Raw genomic sequence first — 23,579 nt, 5'->3', positions numbered from 1 at the left:
AAATTACTTTTAACTCCTGCCATCTAACTTGTCTGGGGACATAAACCACTGAATCTTTAGAATAACCTTTAATTAATACCTTAACTCCAAAGTAGAAGACTTTCTGCCTGGTAGTTCAAACACCAGAACCCCCTAAACAACAGAATTGTTCTAAAAATATTTTACAGAATAATCCCTTTTAAAAAAATATTAACGCTCGCTCCCCCCTTTTTAAAAGAAGATTTACACTTTGAGTGGCAGTGGTGCAAGCAATCTAGTGGGTGGCAAAGGCCTGGCTGATGACATGACAGGGTGCCTATCCTCTGGCTACACTGGGGGAGAGGAATAAAGTGACCATCGAAGGCTTGTCTACGTTGTGTTTGTCTCACAAACATCACGGACAAAAGCCACGAGTTACCAGGGAGCAGCTTCCCTAGACACACAGAGCAACTCTGCAAAGGGAAAGCACAGGAGACGCAGGCACACAATGCTGAGAGAACCTTCCTGAGGGCTACCTTGCCCTCACGCCTGATTCTGCTGTGCTCCTGGGTGCATTTGCCCACCGGAAGAATTTATTCTTCTATATTTTTGTGTGAAGCTTTCTCTCCAATTTTAAGTAAGTACAAAATTGTGATTTTGTACAAGAACAGAAAAAAAAAGTTTGCATTTACTTTGTGATTGTTTCAAGTTTTACGTCACTTTTTTTCTAGGAAAATCCAGTATTTTTTTTGATTGATGCAAAATGATAACATATTAAAACATACTTTCACTGATCGGCATATTATTCTCACATTAAATAAAAGCTTCTCTAAGACATTTTAAAACTAGTTACATACCATTTGTACATACCATTCCTTATTACATTTTACATATAATAAAACGTTTTTTAGGAGAAAAGGAAAACCCCACGATACAAGCCAACCATTCCATCCATGGATATTAACCCAAGAGAAATGAAAACACGTCCACACGATGACTTTACATGAAGGCTCACAGCAGCTTTATTCACAATGGCCCCAAACCAGAAACAATGCACACGTTCATGACAGGTGACTGGATAAATACACTGTGGTCCATCCAGACAATGGAACACCACTCAGAAATAAACAGAAAAAACTGACATCCCCAAAATGATCTCAAGTACTTCATGCTGAGTGAGGGCCAGACACAGTAGAGAAAACATTGTATGATTCCATTTATATAAAAGGCTGGGGAACACAAGCCAATCTGTAGTGACAAAAAGATCCAGGGTGCCTGGGGTAGAGGGAGGGATGGGCTGCAGATGGACGTAAAGAACCTTTTCATGGCAATGGAAATGTTCTGTATCTTGACGGTGATGGTGGTTTCAATGGTGTACAAATCTGTCAAATATAGCTCATCAGACTGTACACTTCACATAGATACAGTTGATTGTATGTAAATTATACCTCGATAAAGTTATTTTTTTAAACACAATAAGGGGGAATCAGAAAAGTTTGTAGCAAAAAGATAAATGGAAATGAATGTACTTGTTATCACTAAGTAAGATGTTTCAACGTCAACGCTGGTATCCTAGTTTGTTGTGGAGGCCCTACCAAGTCCTCCAGAATGTCCGCTGACGATGGCCTTCAGAGCAGACACTCCCCAGGCTCCTGCTGCATGTCACCCCCTTGACTGATGTACACAGAGCACCTCACTGGACCCTTCACAATGCCCTGCAAGGCAGGTGCGACTGTGTCGCTACCCCCAAGTCTGTGCCCCTTAGAGAAGACAGATAATCTGCCCAAGGCACAAGGTGGCCAGGGTAAAAATTAAGGCTGACTGATGAAAAATTCATGACAGTGCGCTTTGCTCTTGTTTTTTTTTTGTCGGCGCCACGCGACTTGTGGAATCTTAGTTCCCTGACCAGGGATCTAACCCGGGCCCTTGGCAGTGAAAGCACGGAGTCCTAACCACTGGACTGCCAGGGAACTCCCAAACAATGCACTTTGGAAAGAGCATTAAAAGACAAAGTTATCAAGCCAAGTTTAAGCTTCTTTCTACCAGAGAGTCCCTAAACAGGCACTGTCCTCCCTATCTGTACAGAAAAGGATTCTAAAACCTATCTGTTCAGAATTAAATCGTGGTTTGTGTAGACTCACTTTCAAAAGTCTTTAACACAATTTGTGGATGCAGATGTCTATAAAAAGCCCTTTTCAGTCACAAGGGGACACAGGAGTGCTGAGAAGTCAGGAACACAAAGCTCAACAGCTGGCCTGTGTCCAGTAAACACAAGGTGGGAAGCAGATGAGTTCTCACCCTAACTTAACTCTTAAGAAACCCTCATCTGAGCTCAACAGAGAATACAGCTGGATGAAACATACCCAGAAAAAACAGCTCCTTTTCTTGGTTAAAGGTCAAAGTTCTCCTTCCATCTAGAATACAAGGTCCCTGAGAACTCTGTTCACGTCTAAATTCCAAGACCCACAGAGTGCCCAGCTCCTAATTGGTACCCAATAAATATCTGTTGACTAAATTAACAAGAAATGACCTGGGAAAGAAGCCGCTATAATTCCCATTCTGATTTATATGAGCACTAGGCAAGGTCTTAGAATAAAGCTACCCCACCAACACTGAGAAGAGAGAGAAAAAAATATTTAAAAGTTACATCAAAAAACGAATGATTAAAAAACAATTCAGGGCTTCCCTGGTGGCGCAGTGGTTGAGAGTCCGCCTGCCGATGCAGGGGACACGGGTTCGTGCCCCAGTCCGGGAAGATCCCACATGCCGCGGAGCAGCTGGGCCCGTGAGCCATGGCCGCTGAGCCTGCGCATCCGGAACCTGTGCTCCGCAACGGGAGAGGCCACAACAGTGAGAGGCCCCGTACCGCAAAAACAAAACAAAACAAAAAAACAATTCAGTGTTTGGAAGGATAAATTAACAAATATCATCATATACTAGTGTGAAATGTAAACGTAAATGTGACAGAACTTTCTGGAAAATCACTTGACAGTACATATCAAGAGACTAAAAACAGTTTTTAGTCACTGACCCAGTGATTCCACTTACAGGAATCTAGCCTAAGAAAAGAATCAGAAATGTGGGCAAAGTTTTACCAACAATGATGTTACAGGGTTATTTGCTACAGGAACAGAGAGGAAACTTCTAAATGACCAACAAGAGAGGACAATTAATCAAATCGGGGCGCCACCACATTACACTGCATTCGGCATAGGCAGGCCACCATAGGGCCCCAGCACCCCCACACGTCTTTTGTCACATCTGGTTGGTCAAGGAGACAGCAGCATGACCCGTTGGCTCCCAGGGGAGGGCTGGCTTGTCTGCTGCTTGCTGTGGAAGGTGCTAAGCCCTGGGGCCCTGGTCCCTCGGCTGCAGACCAACCCAATTCAAGCGTGCCCATCGTCTGGGCTCATCCCATCACCCTGTGGGACTTGGTGTAGGGGAAGCAGCAGCCCCAGCCTGGGTTCCGGTGTCTGCTGGGCTCCACGTGATAAACTGTCTGGTTCTGACCCAGTGAGGCCTGCCACCTACCTCCAGCCCCTCCTTTGGACTCTTGCTTTTCCCGCTGTCCTCTGTGAGGATGGGGTCCTTCCCTGGCAGATGCCACCAAAAAATCATCCATATATAAATTTTAATGGCACAGAAAAACACTTATTTTTTTTTTTAAAAAGCTACGAAACATTCCACAGAGTGACTGGAACTAGTTTTTAAGCTTTTTGTTGTTGTTGTTGCTAATAAGATCCAGACATATAACCCCCAAGCTTCAGTTTATCTAGTAATTCCAAATTTCTCCTTATCAAATCTTACACTCCACGTTTCCGCAGCTGTTTTATGTAAATTACTTTCACATGCACTCTCTTATTTGCCCTTGCAACAACCCTGCAAGGCAGGTAGGAAAGATACCACTGTCTACACTTTGCAGGGGACGCGGGGATGCTAAGTGACTTGCCCAAGATCACAGGGCCATTAGAGACAGTACCAGACCCAGAAGCCAGGCCAGACTACACGTGCAGTGCTCTTTCTACCATACCATTCATGCCTGCTCCGCACTATATACCCAGACTGCTAAAATGTGATAAATGGAGTGGATGTCCTCCCCTTTCTCTCTGATAATCCACTTCCCTTCAAGGTGGGAACTTTTCTGAGCAGCTGCTCTGTTTTCTATTTCATTGATTTCTGCTCTTTTATATTCTCTGTCCTTTTGCTTGCTTTGATTTCATTTTCTCCTTTTGGCTAGTCTCTTAAGATGGAAGCTGAGGTTTAAGCTTATTTTTTAAATCCTACATTTTCCAAAAAGGACTTAAGGTCGGTGGACATGTAGGAATATGCATGAAAGAAAACTATACCAACACGTTCACGGTGATGAGTCCATGGGAGTTCGTTACACTCTTCCCTGCACTTTTGCATGTGTTTGAAATTTTCCATAATGTTAACTTTTCAAAGCTCGCCCAAAGTGCTAAAGAGGGCATATACAATTACAGCCAGCCTATCCACCAACAACCCCTGAGGAGAGGCTGAGAGCTCCTCCGAAGACACTCTGGCAGGTGACTGCGGGCCTCGGCCCTTCCACAGGCCTCGTGTGCCTGGCAATCCACGTCCCAGGTGGGACATGGGAAGGCTCTTTTCAGGTCACTTCCTCTGCTGTGCAGATCAGGGCTCCAGGATGGCGCCTGCCCAGGGGCTGCCCAGCAACTGAGCAACACACAGGGAAAGTGTCTTCTAAAAGGAGCAAAACTAAAACCACACAGACACTTGGGGAAGCTGAACTGGGGAGGCATATAAACTTGGTGGCTATAATAAAGGAGTTTAAAAAAAAACCCAAGCTTGGTTATTTTTTGCTCCTTTGATCTGCTGAGCCTCTTCTTACAAACCTCTGCTTGAAAGTTCAAAATCCTCTAAGGGGAATTCTGAATGGCCTGAAGCAAAACCACATCAATTAGATGGTTACCTTGGAAAAATGCATTTAACACTCAGCCAACCCTTCCTACAATCCTTGACACAAATCCTCACACCATCATTTCAAACAAACACAGGAAATAAAGGGAACCATCTCTAACGCAGGGCCAAGCAACGTGACCCCGAAGAGAGCAGCGCAAGCTTCCTGAGAGCGGGTCTTCTACATCCTCGAATTTAGGCTCTTTGAAAATATGTGTGTACGTGTGTGTACATATGTATGTATGTATGTATTCATTCATTCCTGGATCCTACCCTGGAGGGTCCCGGTCCATTAGCTCTGGCTAGAGTGGGGCCCCAGAGTAAACTGCCTTTTAAACTGACACAGGCGATTCTGTAGATTAGCCAGGCGTGGACACACCATTCTAACCCCTATTTACTAGATTACCAACTCAGATGGGCAGGTTAAACAGACTACTGATACTTTTGTAATTTCAGCCTGAGTCCCACAGCAATGCAGGAGCACACATCCTGGCTCACGCGGTCTCTACGTGCGAGGTCACCCGACTTTTGCGTTCAAACAGTCCCAAACTTATTTTCTCCAAGCGGCAAATCTCCAATCACAATTCAGTCTCACAGAGACTGTTTTCTTCAGTTCTGTGGCTCCAGGCAAGAATCAGGGGATGTGTAACGTATTTTTGTGTGGAAATCAACTGACCTTGGGGATAACACGGAGAACTAAAACCGTGCAAACTTCCTAGAGCCTAGAACCCCCTTTAAAAGTCAAAAGTGACTTTTAACTACATGCTTGTCTCTATCAATTGTGTTTTTACCATAAGGATGTTACTTTCATAATTTTTTTAAAGTAGAAGTTTAAATTCCTCTTATGAAAACGCTATATGTACACGTTTATATGTTTAAGAAAATGAGAGATAACAGCAAGATCAGAAAAGGGAAAGGACAGTAGTATTTAGCCAAAAATTCAGTTTTGTATCCTCGAAATCCATTCAGGGTGGAAATCAAACCAAATGAGCCTTTAACACGAATTTGTGAAAGAGTAATCACACCTAGCCTGCTTCCTCTACACAGATGCCCATCAAGTGATGTGAGGAAAAAAGGCAGATGACTGGGAAAATAATCACCGAACAATGTCATGTCAATGTATTCCTCTAGAATAATGAACTCCTTTTTCCTATCAAGCTCCATTGTTCAGGGATGTTTCCATTACCTGAAACCAAAAAAAAAAATTCTCTTTGCTACCAAGGTAAGTACAATAACGTTCCTAAGGACGGGCAGCAACAACACAGCCTCTGGCTGGAGACCTTCTCTGTTCCGGCAATTTGAAGACAAACAGGGCTGCTGAGGAGCAGAACAGGACATACAGGTCAGAGTCTGTTGCTGCTCTGCATGTGTGCTGAATGAGGAACGCTCTTCTAGGACAAGAAATGCTTGACAAAACTAGAAAAAGCCTACACAATACTGTAGTCCTTCCTATTCACGTGGAACATCTCCTCAAGAAGAAACAGGTCCCTCCTCATGAGAAACAGCCTAGGAACAAAGGCGCTAGGGTGATGTGGTCTGCAGAACACGGCCCCCAGAGATGTCCTAACCCTAGTCCCTGGACCATGTGGATCTGGTAAATTCCACGGCAAAGGGGAATTAGGGTTGCTAATCAGCTGACCTAGAGATGGAGAGATTATCCTGGATTACCTGGGTGGGCACAACGTGATCACAAGAGGGCTTAAAAGTGGAAGTGGGGCAAAGTCAGCATCAGAGTGATGAGATATGAGAAAGACTTGATCAGTCATTGGTGGTTTTGAGGATGTAATGAGAGAAATAAAACAAAACAAAACAGATGCAATAGGGCCACGAGCCAAGGGATGCAGGTGGCTTCTAAAGGGTGGAAAAAGCAAGGACATGGAGGCTCCCCTAGAGCTTCCAGAAGGAACAGAGCTGACACCTTGATTTTAGCCCTGAGACCCATTCCAGACTTGTGACCCACCCCCAGAACAATAAAATAAATTTGCGTTGTTTTAAGCCACTAAATTCATGATAATTTGTTACAACAGCCATAAGAAACTGATACAGTGAAGTCACTTCTTTTGTCTCTCTACAGTGCTGAGGGCATGTCCAGAAAAGATCCAGGTCAAAGCAGCATCCTACCAACATGCCCAGTTGCTTTCCTGATTTTTTTAATCCCGAATATTTTTAATCCTTGTCAAGATACATACGTTTGTCTAATACCTTAATACTTCCTAAAATAAAGTGGACTCACACCAGAAATCACCTTACTGTAGGTTACGTCAGCCCTCTTAAAGAATTTCTTCGTCTCACTCATCTTTCAAGAATAGAATAATCATGTTTTGTCCAAATATCCCTTTTTTAAGATTTGTACTGAAATCTCTGCACGCATAGAAAGCGTCCCCATAACGCTTGCAGCAAGCCAGTAGTGTGGAACTTCCTAACTGGTTATACCACAACCAGCTGCAGCAAGAACCAAGCCCCCAAATAAACCACAAAACACAGAAGAATGAAAAAGGACAGAGCACGTGTGAGATAAGAGGGGTAAATTCTAATTTCAACAACAACTTGCAAGTTTACAGGAGCAATTTCAATGACCTTAGTTTCCACATCAAAACCAGATGGGCGAGAGAGAGTGTGGACTCAACAATTCCATCAACAAACTCAGAGTCTACAGTGTACCAGGCCCAGTCTTAGGCACCTGGGTTGTGTCTGGTAACAGAAGATGAAGATTTCTGTCTCCATGGAGCTTCCATTTCAGCTGGAGGAGACCAGCCACATGTAATAAACGTAATCGGTAGCAGGCAATGAGTGCCTAGGGAAGGGGGTGGGAGTCAAGCAGAGTTGGGGGGCAGAGGTGTGCAGTGCAGGCTGCTTAATTAACTGCAGGCAGATCTGGGTAAGCCTCCCTGGGAGGAAGGGAACCTAAACCAAGGCTGGTAAGTGAGGGGACTGATCACGAGGATGTCCGGATGGGAAGCATCCCAGCAGGCAGTGGGCCGAGTGGAGAGGGCAGAGGTGTAGAGGTCTTCAAGGGCCTCCCTGGAGACCATGGCCCAGAAGGTGTGCCTCCAGGGCTAGACTACAAAGGCTAGGGCAGAATCCCTGTTTCTCTGAGAATATTGTAAACCCACAAAATAATCTTTCAATTCCAACCCTGCAATCTTTTCAGAAATTCATTTCCTCCATGCTTTGTCTGGACACTGGGGGAAATCACTGGAAGTGTTTGTCAAAGTTACTGAATCAGCTGCAGAAGTCACCCTTGCCCACCACTGGTAAAAGTCACCATGAAGGAGGAGAGCCACTCCAGGGAAGAAGCGTGCCTGACGCGGCCACTAAGGTGACCACGAGATCTGGGACTCTGAGACGACAGCCCAGGGTGCTCAGGAGCTGCTTCAATCCCACTTTATTGTTGGGTGTCATCCTGACACAAGAGTGATGGTCCAGGGGAGGTGAGACTTAGGAGGCGAAAAGCAAGAGGCGTGAGAATGAGGACGCTGGGGTCCTGGGCTGCCTGGGTGTCCTGAACTACAGCCCTCTTGCAGGCGCTCCCGCAGCTGGGCTAAGAGCAGTCAAACGACCAAAGGCTGGTTTCAAAAACTCCTGCAAACACCGTCATAAATCAGCACGCTCACTTAGGAATCTAGGCCCCAAAAGTCTTTTTGAGGCTGCAAAGCTGAAGTCCTGCTCCAGAATCCTCGGCGACCCCTCTAGGCGACTGTCGTACGGACGAGGCCCTGACAGGAGGCACAAACTACGGAGTTAGAGCAGCAGTGGCGGAGGGGGGGTGATGCTGGAAGGTACCATCATTCCCCTGAAGAAATACCGTGCCACCACAGCAGTCTCCTGTTTCACTGTTGGGTTTCCTCTCTCAACAGGCTCTTTATTTTATTTTTTTGAATTTTATTTATTTTTTTATACAGCAGTTCTTATTAGTTACCTATTTAACACATATTAGTGTATATATGTCAATCCCGATCTCTCAATTCATCCCACCACCACCAGCTCCCACCCCCCACCCCCCCACCCCCACCCCCACCCCCGCCACTTTCCCTCCTTGGTGTCCATACATTTGTTCTCTACATAACAGGCTCTTCTATTTTGTCCTAAGGGGTGAAAGGCGAGAAGCCACACCAGGAGGCGCCTGGAAATGGCTGAGAGGCCAGCTTCGGGACAGATCTGCAGGAGGCAGGACTCCTGTATTAACCTTCACCTGGTTACCTGGGCTTCGCATATAAACTCTGGCTGCCCAACCATAGGACGTGTATGGCTCCAGGGGACCCTCAAAGGCCAGGAGCGTGACTCCTGTCGCCACACCAGCCCCCATTTACCAGAGGCCCCAGGAGAAGCCAACACAACCCAACAGACTAGGAGAAAGAAACAGGCTTAACTGTATGATCTGCCTAACCCCTCAAATCTCAACCCTAAAATTAACAATGGGCTCTTTCAATATACATCTGTTTAATAACCTGCAACATAGGTTTTAACCAAAAAAGTAACCAAAGTGTATCAAGACATGGAACTCATGGAATTGGAACTCCTAATTCCAGGAGAAAAACAGAAAGTTTAGGAAGTTTATAAAAAGTATACAAGGCATGTATACCTTTTACATGTATAAGCATGTAACAGTGAAGAGAGGGGTGTGAAATAATAGGAAACAGGGATGAGCAGGCTACTTGCAGCAACGTGGATGGACCCAGGGATGATCAGACTAAGTGAAGTCACAGACAAAGACAAATGTCATATGATGTCACTTATATGTAGAACCTAAAAAATAATACAAATGAGCTTATTTACAAAACAGAAAGAGACTCACAGAAAACAAACGTATGGTTGCCAAAGGGGAAAGTGGGGGCAGGGATAAATGAGGAGTTTTTGATTAACAGATACACACTACTATAAATAAAACATAAACAACAAGGACCTACAGTACAGCACAGGGAACTATATTCAATATCTTATAATAAGCTATAATGGAAAAGAAGCTGAAAAAGAATATATATATTTGTATAAATGAATCACTTTGCTGTATACTGAAACTAACACAACACTGTAAATTACTATACTAAAATTCAAAAGAAAAAAAAAAGAACAAGCAGGCCGGCAGCAGAAGTGGTGAGCACACAGGCTCTGCAGTCTGAGAAATCTGGTTCCAGTGCCAACTCTGCCACTCATCAGCCAGGTCACCTTTTATAAATAAATCTCTTAACCTTTCTATCTTGTCACCTGTTAAGAGGGCACGGCCACTGTTCCTCCCACCCAGGATTACTGTGAGGACTAAATAAGAATGTACAAAAGATGTTCAGCAGTGAACTTAATGCACAGCAAGCAGTTAACTGCTGCTGCAAAAATAGTTATAGTGGTAACACATGCTCTGCAATGCTCCCACCTCATTTCAGCCCAAAGTTAGGTGGTTTACTCAAAAGTGTATCTCACCCAAAACACACTGAAAACTAGAACCCTCCAGGCTCCCACAGCATTTGTTTATATCTTCATCAGAGCATCTGTCATATATTCTTCATTGAAATTTTTCAATTCATCAACCCCCCTACACTGTGAGCTTCTTGAAAACAGGGCCCGTATTTTAAAATTCTTCATAGCCTCGGCATCAAGCAAATGCCCCGACACAGAGAAGATAATGAAAATGGGATGAATAGATGGATAGATGATGGACAGCCGGGAAATAATTTAGAAGGCAAGAAAGACAAAGGAGTAGAGTATTTTTTCAAGCCTGAGTAACTGGGGTGATAAGTAAATGGGGACAAAAGTTTAAAAAAAAAGGAGGGGAGGAGGAGTCTGGAAGAGGAGAGTAGAAGGGAAAGAGGCAGAAGGTCACCTTCCGATGCTGAATTTGAGATGATGGAATACCCAGGGGGAAATGTCAAGCAGGCAGCTGAAAATGCAAGAATACAGCTAAAAATCAAAACACTCTCTTAATTTCAATCATTAGGGCTGTTGGAAAAAGTATTTCAGGGAAGCAGAGATCATAAGAGAAAGTAACTTAAGCTAAAAAGGTTGCAAACACATGCAGTCCGGCAGCTGCTGTGTGTAAAAGCCTCAACAGACAAAATGAAATATGAGCCCCATCCTACACGGGTTCACAGCACATGGTCTATGAAAACCTTAATCCAAGACTGGTTCAGAGTAGTTTTCAAAAAAGAGTCTATACACAGGCTTAAGTGTCCCCAAATTTAAAACAAAAGCCTCTCCATTCTGCATTGCCTTCTAGCTGCTGCCCCCTCCCTGTTCATTTCATCTAGTTTCTTTTTGAGTTCTATATATACATATATAGAACTGCACAGTCTCCTTTTCGGGCTGCTTCCTCTGCCCAGCCCTTCAACGGTGGCACGCCCAAGGTGACGTCCCTGGACCTCTTCTCAGTCAGCATGTCACATCACCCCTTCCCTGCTTCCACTCCCACTCGTGTTGGTAATTCCCTGAGTTCCAGTTCCTAATCCAGCTGCCTAAATAGACCTCCCCCCGTGGAGAGCCCGTACGAACCTCACGACTCCACTCAGTGTGTCCTCACCTGAGCTCCTGTGTTCAACTCTGCACACTCAGTCTAGACACTCTCTAAGTGGTCGGTCTCCCCGAGACTCATCCTGTTTCCTTATCGTCCTTCGAAGCTCTGTCCCTCCCAAACTCTGGCAACGAAATCCTATCAATTTCAGGTCCTTACTCAGTCTCGTGCTTGTTCCCCCCTTCCTCCCACCCCTACTGCCTTAACTCAGGCCCCATCCTCTACCCCGCCCGGATGCCTGCAACAGCTCCCAAAGGGGCTCCACGCTGCCCAGCTGCACCACACCAGACGGGGGAATCTTTCCAAAATGCAAAATAATCACCTCGAAACAGGCCAGCCCAACCCCTCATGGCTCCTCGTGGCACAGAGAAGAAAGTCCTGGGTCCCATGCAGGAGCCCTCAGGACCCTCCCCGTCCTCCCCCGGGGCACACAGAACCATCTGCAGCTCCCTGCAGGAGCCGGTTACTCCATTCGCCTGGCCTCTGCTCAATCTCTCTGCCTGAAATGTATTTCTTTGCCATATCCACCTAGCTAGCACCAACTCAACTCAAAATCCAGCCCAAGTGCCAGCTCTTCCGTGAACTGTCCTCTGCCCAATCCGGTCCCACCCCGACCCCAGGTAGAACTGCTCTCCTCTGTGTGCCTGAGTTTTCCTGTACACCTGTCACATCCACTCTAATACTCTCCTTCACAGCCTTCTTCCACGTCTGTCTCCTCCTTCTCGCCTCGAAGCATCTGTGACAGTAGGGGCTGCGTGGTGTGGTCACTAGTGCTTGTTGACTGAATAAGCCTTTATAAATTGCTCACAGAAACCAAGCCTGTTTCAGGACTACTGAAGGGGAAAGTTTTCTAATAGCATTAAACCAATTCCATTCATACCCAACTTTAATAATTACAATATAGGCTGCAGGGGCTTCCCTGGTGGCGCAGTGGTTAAGAATCTGCCTGCCAATGCAGGAGACATGGGTTCGAGCCCTGGTCCGGGAAGATCCCACATGCTGCAGAGCAACTAAGTCCATGTGCCACAAGTACTGAGCCTGCGCTCAGAGCCCACGATCCACAACTACTGAGCCCGCGTGCCACAACTACTGAAGCCCGCGCACCTAGAGCCCATGCTCCGCAACAAGAGAAGCCACTGCAATGAGAAGCCTGCACGCTGCAACAAAAAGTAGCCTCCACACACCACAACTAGAGAAAGCCTGCGTGCAGCAACAAAGACCCAACACAGACAAAAATAAATAAATAATTATTTTTTAAAAAAAAAAACAATATAGACTGCAACAATGCCAGATAAAGGCATGCTTTTGAAATTGAAATGTCCTTTTTATTTTGGGCCATGCCATGCCACACGGCTTATGGGATCTTAGTTTCCCAACCAGGGATGGAATCCAGGCCCCCAGCAGTGAGAGTGCAGAGTCCTAACTACTGGACTGCCAGGGAATTCCCATAGAAATCTTCTTGAAGACTCAAAAAAAAAAAAAAAAAAAAAAAAAGTGGAAGACACAGAAAGCACCGGGCTAAGGAAGGTGACATCCTGACCCTCTCTAAAGCAGCCAGGCCTCACAGGAAGCAGCTCACAGCCATCTCACCACCACAAAAGCAGAAAGACGCAGCATCGCAGCATCTTGCATAATGAAGGATAACAAAAATCCCCTACACAGCCTTCACCCTATATTACATTTTTTTAGTCCATGGGAAGAGAGAAGGAAAACAACATTACCAGCAGTTTCAAAGCACGTGGGATTCACTTCTTGAAAATTTTTAAATAATTTTCCACCTCCTCCAGACCTCTATTATTGCAACTGAAACTGAGTGACAATAATTAGAGAGACAGTCAAGAGGCAGTGTGGCAATGGAGCAGACGGACAGGTTCGGGCAAAGTGCTTTTCTTTCAGAGCCCCCTGTCCACAACTTTTGTCTTGGAGGGTGAGCAGGAAAGGGGTGAAGAGGGCTACAGGAGTGGAGACTCCACCAGCCACACGGCTCTCAGGCTCAAGCTTTCCGTCCTCTGCCTCATGTCTCTCCCATTCACACACACACACACACACACACACACACACACACACACACACACACACACACACACACACACACACACACACACACACACACACGTCCCCACCCTCCTCCACCGCCAAGTAACCTCTATGTTTGCTCTCACATTGTAATAAGAAGGCGCTCTCCTTCTAGTTCTTACTGGAGAACTACCTAATCTTAAAGGCATGAAAGACATAAGAAAAAACTCTATTTGGCAAGATGGTTTTTGACTAACACCCAGGACAGTCAGAAAGGGGCAGGCTGGTATGAACCCTAAGATTCCACAGACTGAACCCAAACCAATAAAAGCCACTTAACTCGCAATTTCTCCCCTAAAGGAAACATTTTGTATCTGGCCAGAAGACAATATATGGGTTGAGAGATCTTCAATCTTTAAGACAAAAACTAAGGAAAGGTAAGTATGTGACTCTACAAATCGTCAAAATCTGACCCAAATCCCAATCAGAACAAATATATATTTTCCCCACGCTTAAAATATCAGAGTGAGAAAAATGTAAATCAGCTGATTTAACAGAGGCCTTAAAGAAGGAGTTAATCTCAGGTACATAAATAAAGAAACCATCATCTCATGTGAACAGCCAGGTCATAATACACAAATATGCAAAAGAAATTTTTTTTAACCTAGCTAGTAATCAACAGATATAATGAGGTGCTATTTGTAACCATTAAATTAGTTTTAAAAAAAAAAGCTTTCATATGCTAATCCTCACCGGTGGCACATTTGCAGTGATACTGGAACACATACCCCCATACGTGGCTAAGAACAGGGTAGACTGATACAGCCCTTTTGGAAAGCAAATTGGCACCACGCATCAAGAATTCTCAAAATCAGGCTTCCCTGGTGGTGCAGTGGTTGAGAGTCTGCCTGCCGATGCAGGGGACGCGGGTTCGTGCCCCGGTCCGGGAAGATCCCACATGCCGCGGAGCGGCTGGGCCCGTGAGCCACGGCCGTTGAGCCTGCGCGTCCGGAGCCTGTGCTCCGCAACGGGAGAGGCCACAGCGGTGAGAGGCCCGCGTACCGCAAAAAAAAAAAAAAGAATTCTCAAAATGTTTATATCCTCTGACATATTAACGTCACCCCTGGAAATCTACCCTAAAGACCACAAAATGTATAATTATGGTAACCTTATGTTCCAGATTTTCTAAGAAAGCCCTGACTTCATGTAATTGTATTCTTTTCAATTAACGCAAATCACTAAGAGTGGAACTACCCTGGAAACAATGAAAGTCATCAATATCATAGAAAAATGAAGAAAACTGGTTTGGCACAGGGTCCATCAGCAAAGTGTTCTAGTTTCTGTTTGGGACGGAGGGTTGAAGACAAAAATTCAAGCTCAATGAATGTTAACTTTTGCCACATGGAACCTGGTTCAATCTGTTATTCCCTCAACAGTTGCTGAGCTGCTTCTATTGGGAACCGGGCCCCAGGCTTGTTCTGGAGGCACAAAGACGAAACAGCAAACCTCTCTAGACGCCACGGGCTCCCACGCACCATCCTGCGGCAGCGCCCATGCGTGTCACTGCCCACACCTCACTTTAATCTTCTGAGGACGGCAGGTGTGCCTGGTTAAGATCAACATCTCCACTCTCTCAAGAGGCTTATTTCTTAAAGACCTCTTCTCCCTCGTGCTGCAGGATAGGGATCAGCCTGAAGCTAATAAAAGCGAGAGGAGTTAAGATCTGTGTTTGAGAAGTAAAAGCCTTGAACGGCACGCTGAGTTTAACGATCTTAAGAACCCATGCTCAGAAATTTGATTATTTTGTCAGAGTCATCACCACTAACATTTCCGATGTTACTACTAGATGGACCCCGCCCATCTCTACCTCGCGACTTGTCCTAAGAGAGAGGCAGGCAAACACACAGGCAACCTCTGGAGCAGCAATTCCCAGAGTCAGAGCCGTCTGAGAACCGGATTAAAGCTAAAGACTCTCCAAAAATGCACATTCACAGAAACTCTCACATACAATCTCAGAGGGGCCTGAAAGCCCATTAAGGGGCAGGTTGCAGGTTAAAAATGTCTGCTCAAGTTCAGAGGTCACAAAGAGGAACAGAGTCACTGAGTTTTTTCTTGGGCAGGGAACCCTACGAAGGCAAAAATACCTCTTCCTTTTGCAAATGAGAATTGTGACATCCAGGAAGTACAGTCATCTAATAAGAAGGTAAAATGACCGGAAAAAAACACCTCCCAATCATTTCACAGTGTTTAGAAAGAAGCTGCCGGGGGATAAAGACCAGCCAGCCACAAGCATTATGAACATCTTTCTTAAAGTGTCAATTAAGCATTCAGAAAATCCCTAATTCCACATTTTTCCAAAAAAAAAATAAGCTTTGAAATGACTTTTGTTTATCCTTCCCACCCCCCCACCCCACATAGGTCTTCAGAGGACAGTTTATCATACCACATGTGTAGTCTGAACCACGTTGCACTGGTCTAGGGAGTTAAGACCCTCTGGGGAGTATACAGCAGAGAGGGCTGACAAACTCAGTGGTGTGGTCTCTGGGTCCGTAAAGGACACCAAAGAGTATGCAGTCAAGAAAGGCCTTCTGGGGCTTCTGATGCAGGGGACGCAGGTTCGTGCCCCGGTCTGGGAGGATCCCACATGTCGCAGAGCGGCTGGGCCCATGGGCCATGGCCGTTGAGCCTGCGCGTCCGGAGCCTGTGCTCCGCAAACGGGAGAGGCCACAACAGTGAGAGGCCCGCGTACCGCAAAAAAAAAAAAAGAAAGGCCTTCTGGTGAGTTTTCGAAATTCTCTTTCACTGAACAGAGAAACTCTAAGACTAATTCTCTTTCTTTAGCTTATTATAAATGAGCTATGTTTCAAAGGTTTTTTATACCAAGGTGGTAGCTTGGAAATCATAACCCATTTCCCCAAAGACACAATGTTAAAACCAGTACTAGTGTCCCAGGCTGACTCATGAACCACCAGTGGCGGTTCTGAGGGAACCCCTGGACCTGGCATTCTATGTGCTTTATGAGTCCATAGCACGCACTTCCTTTTGAAATGTGGAATCTGAATAGTTGTCTTATCTTCTGAGGTGAATTCTCTGTAAAACCTAGGAGAGAAATGGACAGTTCTGGAGACTAAGGCAAACCCTTAAAGAACTGGGAGCCTTATTCTTCAAATGATCATCTTGAGCTGTTAGGTACTTTTTGTGTGGTAAACCCTATGGGTGGGGAATCTTCTTTAAGTCAACATTTCTGGCTCCTCCAAAATACAAAGAACATGATTTTTTTTAATTGCATAAAGAGAAAGAAAGGAAGAACTTCTTCCTCATCTTTATGTGTGGTCAGCAGAATAACGGAGCCCAGAGATGTCCCTGTCCCAATCCCAGAACCTGCGAACATGTTACCCCTACATATGGCAAAAGGGGGATTACCACTGCAGAATCAAGGTTGCTCATCCTCATCCATATCCAGGTGGGTCCGATGGAACCACAGGGTCCTAATTAGAAGAGGCAGAGGTCAGAGAAATGAGAAGATGCTACCTGCTGGCTCTGAAGATGGAAGGTGGCCACCAGCCAAGGAATGTGGGCAGCCTTCAGAAGCTGGAAAAGGTAAGGAAACGGACGTTCCCTTAGGACCTCCAGAAAGGAACACTGACCAGTAAACACCTTGATTTTAGCTCAGTGAGAGCAAATCTGGACTTCTGACATCCAGAGCTATAAGATAATAAATGTATGTTCTTTTGAGCCACCAAGCTTGCGCTAACCTGTCACAGCAACCACAGGAAACAAATATCCCCTGCTTCCATTCACCCCGTCCAAGCACAAATTCATGCCACTGGTGGCAAAGCAGTCACTGTGTTAAAAGCAACCAGACCAACAGCTTCCTGCCTCGCCCGGTGGGTAAGAACACCAGAAGAGGGCACGAAGAAAGCCTGGCAGAACACTGGGATCTGCAAGAAATTAAACAGCAAGAGAAGGCACAGCGGCAGGCAAAGCTGGAGAAGACTTCTCCCGGGTGGGCAGAAAGACAGAAGCCTGGAGGAGCCAGAAAATCCTTCGGGACCAGCCAGGAGGTGATTTGTTTTCAATCACAGAAGAAAAGCACACACTACTTTTACTTGGAAGGTAACAAGGGGACATCTGATGGGTACCCATCCCTCACATGCTCTGGACTTCAGGCCACAAGTGGTGGCCCTTCCCCTGTCTGCTACTCAGGGTTGTGGGTCATTAACCCACCTTTTCTGCGGTCAGTGGTTCCTCAATGACTTACTCATAAATAACAGAAAACCATAACAACATGCTTCACCCGTCTCCTTTTAACATACTCTATGACAAAGCTTGCTCGCTCAGAACTTAAGAAACAAACACCACCTATGTCAATTAGTCAATAAAGCAGGATTCGGTTCCCTTTAGCCACACAAGCATTTTTAACTGTGCTCTCTGTACTCTGCTACCAAACCACAAAAGTTCACCACTTGTTCTATCTGCCATTCTTTCATCTCTCAGGAATAAAACGTTAAATTAACTAAAGCATTTCACAGAACCTTCTAAAACCCCGGCGATCTGAAGCCATTTGAGGGAGGAATGCCCTGCCGATGGCCAACAGTTCCCAGGATAAGGTTAGCTGGTGGAGGATTTGGGAACTGGTAGTTTTGTCAAGTTTTCCCTGTCTGTGTGATGTGATGACTATGCCGCGTCTCTGTGCACAGATGAGAAAGCAAACTTGCGTTTCTCCGCGCCCCTCGGGCTTCACCCGCAGGCGTTTTGGACCAGCAGCCCGTTCACACGGAACGGCGGGCAGCGATCGTCAACCCGGGCCTTGGAGTGGACGTTGGCCGAGGTCCTGGTCCCGATGGCACCCCCTGGTCGCAGCCTGTCCATTTCGGGTTCGCTGCCTGTGTTTTCTCATTTTCGTTTCTGAACAAAGACATGGACCCGGGCACACAACTTGCCAACACCTAAGGGGCCGGAAACTACGGAGAATGCCCGGGGGGAACTTAAGCGTTCGCGGGGGCCCGCGGCGGGGCTGTGGGGCGACCGGGCCTGCGCCGGACAGAGGCCCGCGACCCCCTCCCGAGACCCTGGCCCCGAATTCGCGGCCCCGAGACCCTCTCCTCGCGAAACCCGCCCGAGACCCCGGCCTCGAGACCCTCACGCCGGAGACCCCCGCCCCGGAGCCCCAGGCCCTGAGACCCCAGTCCTACGAACCCGGCCCCAGAGACCCGAGCCCGGCGACCCCCGGCGCCGACCCCGGAGACATGGGCACTCCGACGCCGGCCCCTCAGCGCCCCTCAGCCTTCAGCCTCAGGGCCCCGGGTGACCCCTGCCCTGCGGAGGTCCCCGCCCGGCCCGGCCGCCCTAGGCTCGCGTCCGGCACCACAGTCCCCGGGAAACGCGAGCCGCCAGAGGCGCGGCAGGACGCCGGGCCGGAGAAGGGAGGAAGCGAGGGAGAGGGCGTCCGCCGGCCGGGCCGCGGGCCGTACTGACCGTAGCTGTCGTCCTCGTCCATGGTGCCGGCGCCGGGTTCCGCGCCGGGTTCGCCGCTCGCCCCTGGACCCTTAGCTCCTGGCCCTGCTCGCCCAGCGCGTCTCGGAGCCCCGCCCCCGGCTCCGCGCCCGCCACCCGCCCCTTGCCTCCCGCGGGGCGCCCCGCCCGCCGCCTGCGCGCGCGCACACACACACACCCCAGCACGCGGCTGTCTCCCGACCCGCGCCTGCGCACGCGCCCGGCCAGGCCCGCGGCCCCGCCCTCGCCGCCCGCGCGCCCACGCTTCGGGCTGCGTCCTGTAGCCTGCCCGCGCCTGCGTACGCGCTCCCGCTCAGGCCCCGCCCCTCCGACTGGTCCCTCGACCCGAGGCCCCGCCTCATACCACGCCCAAGCCCGAGGCCCCGCCCCGGCCGCCTACAGGGGCGCATCGGGTTTCGGATTTCTCAAGGGCGGCACAGGCCTAGGGTACAGCACGGAGTCTGGCTGCCCACAAAAGCCCAAGGTCGTGTCCGGCCACTGAAGGGCAGGGTGGTCCTCGCTGACGTCAACCTCGCAGGTCCGGCCCTCCCCAGACTGCCAGAGACGGCCGGTCCTTGGTCAGAGACCAGAGCATTTGAATTCATTATTTCTGAGGTCTGAACCTTAGCACCGTGAATGTCATGAGCTCACTGCCTTTATACTTCCTTTTATTTGTCCTCTGAATTTACCCAGGTCAAATTTCAAAGAGAGGCACCTCATCTCCCAGCATTTCAGGATTTGGGTGACCTTGATTCCTGGGCCTCTTAAATTTACACGTTTCTAGACTGTGCCTTACATGTTTTATTTGTCTGCCCTGGGCGGACCAAGCCCCTCCCACTGGTAAACTGAGCTGCCCTTCGGGGAGCATGAGCAATAGCTCTTCACCGGGAGGTGGGCACCTCCCCAATTTTTAATTTAGAAAAATCAAGGAAAATGCCACTTTTCCTAGCCACTTCTGGATGCATACACTCTTTCTTGGTTTGGTGCTACCCCTAAAAATTATAAGTGCCTCAGTTGGAAGGAATCTCAGGATCACACATCACACAGGGATGGTCCAAGACCCCCCTGGGGGGTCATAACCCTGGACACCTAGCCAACGTGCTGTACCCAGGGGCTGCTGGAGAAGAGCTCAGCCCAAGGACCTGGCAATGTCCCTGGCAATGTCTCCATCAGGGGGAATTGTGACCCTCCTCAGCAGCCTGTTGGGTGAGCCCTAAAATATGCCTCCCAAGAGACAACAAAGAAAAGTAATTTCCCCTCATGCAAAAGGAATAAATGAATGATGAAACTCTAGGCTTTCTTTCCAGATCTGCTTCCTATTAGCCTTGTGACCTGGGCAAACAGCTCAGTGCCCTGGACCTATTTCCCACCCACACAATGGAGCCTCTGCCTATAAAATCCAGGCTTCTACCCAATATTGATCTCTGAAGTGACAGATCTGTCGTTGTCTTCCTCTTGACCTCTGCACATGGATGGATGGATGGATGGATTTCAACATATCACCCTAAGCGATCCTAATCTTTACATTCCATCAGGGTGCAGCTCTGGCCCACCCTTCTGGTGGCTAAGAATATTGTACATTCACAAACAAACATCCCTCTTACTCCGCTGAGCTGTCTGACCCAGCCTTTGGTGGAGAAGCTTGATGTCTCCGGAAAGTCTAAGAAGATGGTCTCCATTTCCTTAGGCAGGTGTTTCTCTCGAACAGTTCCAGAAATTAGACACTTCCCTTGTATAGATTGTTATCTTACTCCTAAAAGGTTGATTCTGGTGGACCTAGCCGTTTAATCTTCACTGATTTCACCTAACTCTTGCTCAATGACCAAAACTTGGGAAGAAAAGCAATTGAGGCCACAGGTTAATTCTCACTATGATCTGAACTCCTAAACCCAGTACCTTTGGATGGGAAGGAATACGGGTGTGAATGCTAATCACTTCAATTAGCCTGATACTTAACTGTTTACAAATTCCCTTAACTTACATTATTTCATTACAACAGTGTTTCCAACGGCAGGTCCTGACTCTGAATGGATGAGAAACCAATCACCATTGGATGAAAGGAAGATAGAATAAGATAGAATCAGTGTCCATCGCATACCATAAGGATAATGTTTGTTTTGGTTGTAGATGAATGCACTGGGTAGGGATGTAAAATGTACTTGACTGCAAGTCACTGTCAAAGACCCTCTGTTAGCTCACACTCCTGGCTCCGGGGCTTTGGTGAGCTGTTATCTCCACATCGCAGATTTGGAAACTGAGGCCCACAGAGGTCACAGTGTAGAATGGGAGCCACCAGGTCAGCTTCACTTGCTACTTGTGTCCTCAGCCCCTGGAGCATAGCGAGACCTCAAAGGGAGAGCCAGAGGCAGGGAGCAGAGGAGCTGAGAGGGCACTGGCCGTGGGTCTGGAATCTGCTGGTCTGCTACTTACCCCCAGACCTCTTCCCCCACGTCAAGAACTTTGAAAATGGGTCAGGGACTTCCCTGGCAGTCCAGTGGTTAAGACTTCGCCTTCCAATGCAGGGGGTGCATGTTCGATCCCTGGTCAGGGGGCTAAGATCCCACATGCCTTGTGGCCAAAACACCAAAACATAAAACAGAAGCAGTATTGTAACAAATTCAATAAAGACTCTTAAAAAATTGTCCACATCAAAAAAAAAATTGAAAAGAAAAAGAAAATGGGTCAGGGCTCCCTGCAGGCCTCTCACTGTGGTCCGTTGTTTTTAGTGGTTGATCCGCCTGACGAACTTTTTTTTTAAATTAGTGCCTCCCTTCTGTCATCCTTGCCTTACATAATAATTTCAAAAATTAGAATGAATTAGGAAGGGTTTTGAGCAGAGGTAACCCAAAATATATTTTTTTTCCTGTGCTTATACTGTGATGTTTAAAACTTTTTCAGAAACAGTATTCAAAAAGGGACAGGCTACTGGGTCCTGTCCCTTTCCTACAAGGGAGCACCCACAGGCTTTTAAAAGATTGAGCCTGGGCTTCCCTGGTGGCGCAGTGGTTGAGAGTCCGCCTGCCGATGCAGGGGACACGGGTTCGTGCCCCGGTCCAGGAAGATCCCACATGCCGCGGAGCGGCTGGGCCCGTGAGCCATGGCCGCTGAGCCTGCGCGTCCAGAGCCTGTGCTCCGCAACGGGAGAGGCCACAGCAGTGAGAGGCCCGCGTACCACGAAACAAAATAAAACAAAAGAAAAGAAAAGATTGAGGCTTATTTCCGCATTTGCCGACGTGAGACTATTCCCAAGCTGTATGAAGTGGAAAAACCAAGGACAGAACAGGGGCATATAATATATTTCCATTTCTAACAAAAATACATCAACATGTGATGTACATTGACATTGTACGTTCAGCCATTTGATAAATATTTGTCGGGGGCAGGGCGCAGTGCTGTGCCATGCGCTGTTCAAGATGCTGAGGACACAGCAGCGAAGAGAGCAGCTGGAAAGCCATGCCCTCTCGGGACTCCCAAACTAGTGGGCAAGCGTGGACTGTGGCTAACAGGGCACACAGGAGACTGGGGGCCTCCCTGCCTCTGGGAGGAGAGCCAGTTGCCAGGGAAACAGGAGTGGGAGACTCTTCATCAAATACCCTTCAATACTCAAAGGGGTTGAATTGTGAACCCAAAAACCTAACCTCCAGTACCTGTGAATTGTGATCTTATTTGGAAATAAGGTCTTTGCAGATGTAATCAGGTTAAGATGAGATCATTAGGGTGGCCCAAATCCAATAACTGGTGTCCTTCTAGGAAGAGGAGATTAGGACACAGAGACACATAGAGAAGGCCATGTGAAGATGGAGGCAGACACTGGAGAGGCCGAGCAATGCCTGGGTCACCAGAAGCTGGAAGAGGCAAAGAAGGATTCTTCAGAGAGAGTGCAGCCCTGCCAATACCTTGATTCCAGACCTCTGGCCTCCAGACGTGAGAGAACAAATTTCTGTTGTTTTAAGCCCCCCAGCCCATGGGACTTTGTTATAGCAGCCCTGGGAAATACACAGCTTTTAAATTAAACACAATATGCATGTATTACCTATTTTATTTTTTTAATTGAAGTATAGTTGATTTACAATGTTGTGTTAGTTTTGGGTGTACAGCGAAGTTCAGTTATTTTTTTATATATATATATATAATGTATATATTCTTTTTCATATTATTTTCCATTATGGTTTATTATAGGATATTGAATACAGTTCCCTGTGATATACAGTAAGCCCTTGTTGTTTATCTATTTTATATATAGTAGTGTGTATCTGCTAATCCCAAAACTCCTAATTTATCCCTCCCCCAAGCCCTTTCCCCTTTGTTAACCATAAGTTTGTTTTCTACGCCTGTGAGTCTGTTTCTGTTTTGTAAATAAGTTCATCTGTGTCATATTTTAAATTCTACATATAAGTGATATCATATGATATTATTACCTATTTTAAATTAATGTTTTAAATAAGAATTTTAGAGGGGGCTTAGATATAAGATACCATGGTAAGGGACTTTACTATTACCTCTCTGTTCTTCCTTGTGCCCATATTTCATCTGGTTCCTTTTTCTAAAACAAATGATTCTACTTCCTTGCCTTTCTCTTCTCCCATCAAGATGAGTGAGACAGCAGGGGGCCAAGTGGGCAGCGCAAACTGGAGGGTCTCGTGAGAAAGGGGAGGACGGTGTCCCCTCCCTGCAT

General features: G+C 47.0%; 1 protein-coding gene across 1 annotated transcript in view; it reads right to left on the bottom strand.

Moving 5' to 3' along the window:
- CYTH1 (cytohesin 1) overlaps positions 1–19,159 on the bottom strand; it is an 80,477-nt gene extending 61,318 nt beyond the window's left edge. The window contains exon 1 of the mRNA XM_079903681.1: positions 18,887–19,159. Within this exon, the coding sequence (XP_079759807.1) occupies positions 18,887–18,908 (22 nt within the window). The 5' untranslated portion in view covers positions 18,909–19,159. The remainder of the gene's footprint in view (positions 1–18,886) is intronic.
- Between the last annotated feature and the right edge of the window lie 4,420 nt (positions 19,160–23,579).

Source organism: Stenella coeruleoalba (genome assembly GCF_951394435.1).
Source record: "Stenella coeruleoalba genome assembly, chromosome: 19".
Taxonomy (NCBI): domain Eukaryota; kingdom Metazoa; phylum Chordata; class Mammalia; order Artiodactyla; family Delphinidae; genus Stenella; species Stenella coeruleoalba.
The sequence above is the reverse complement of the archived record's forward strand: the minus strand, read 5'-3'. Positions and strand labels throughout refer to the sequence as shown.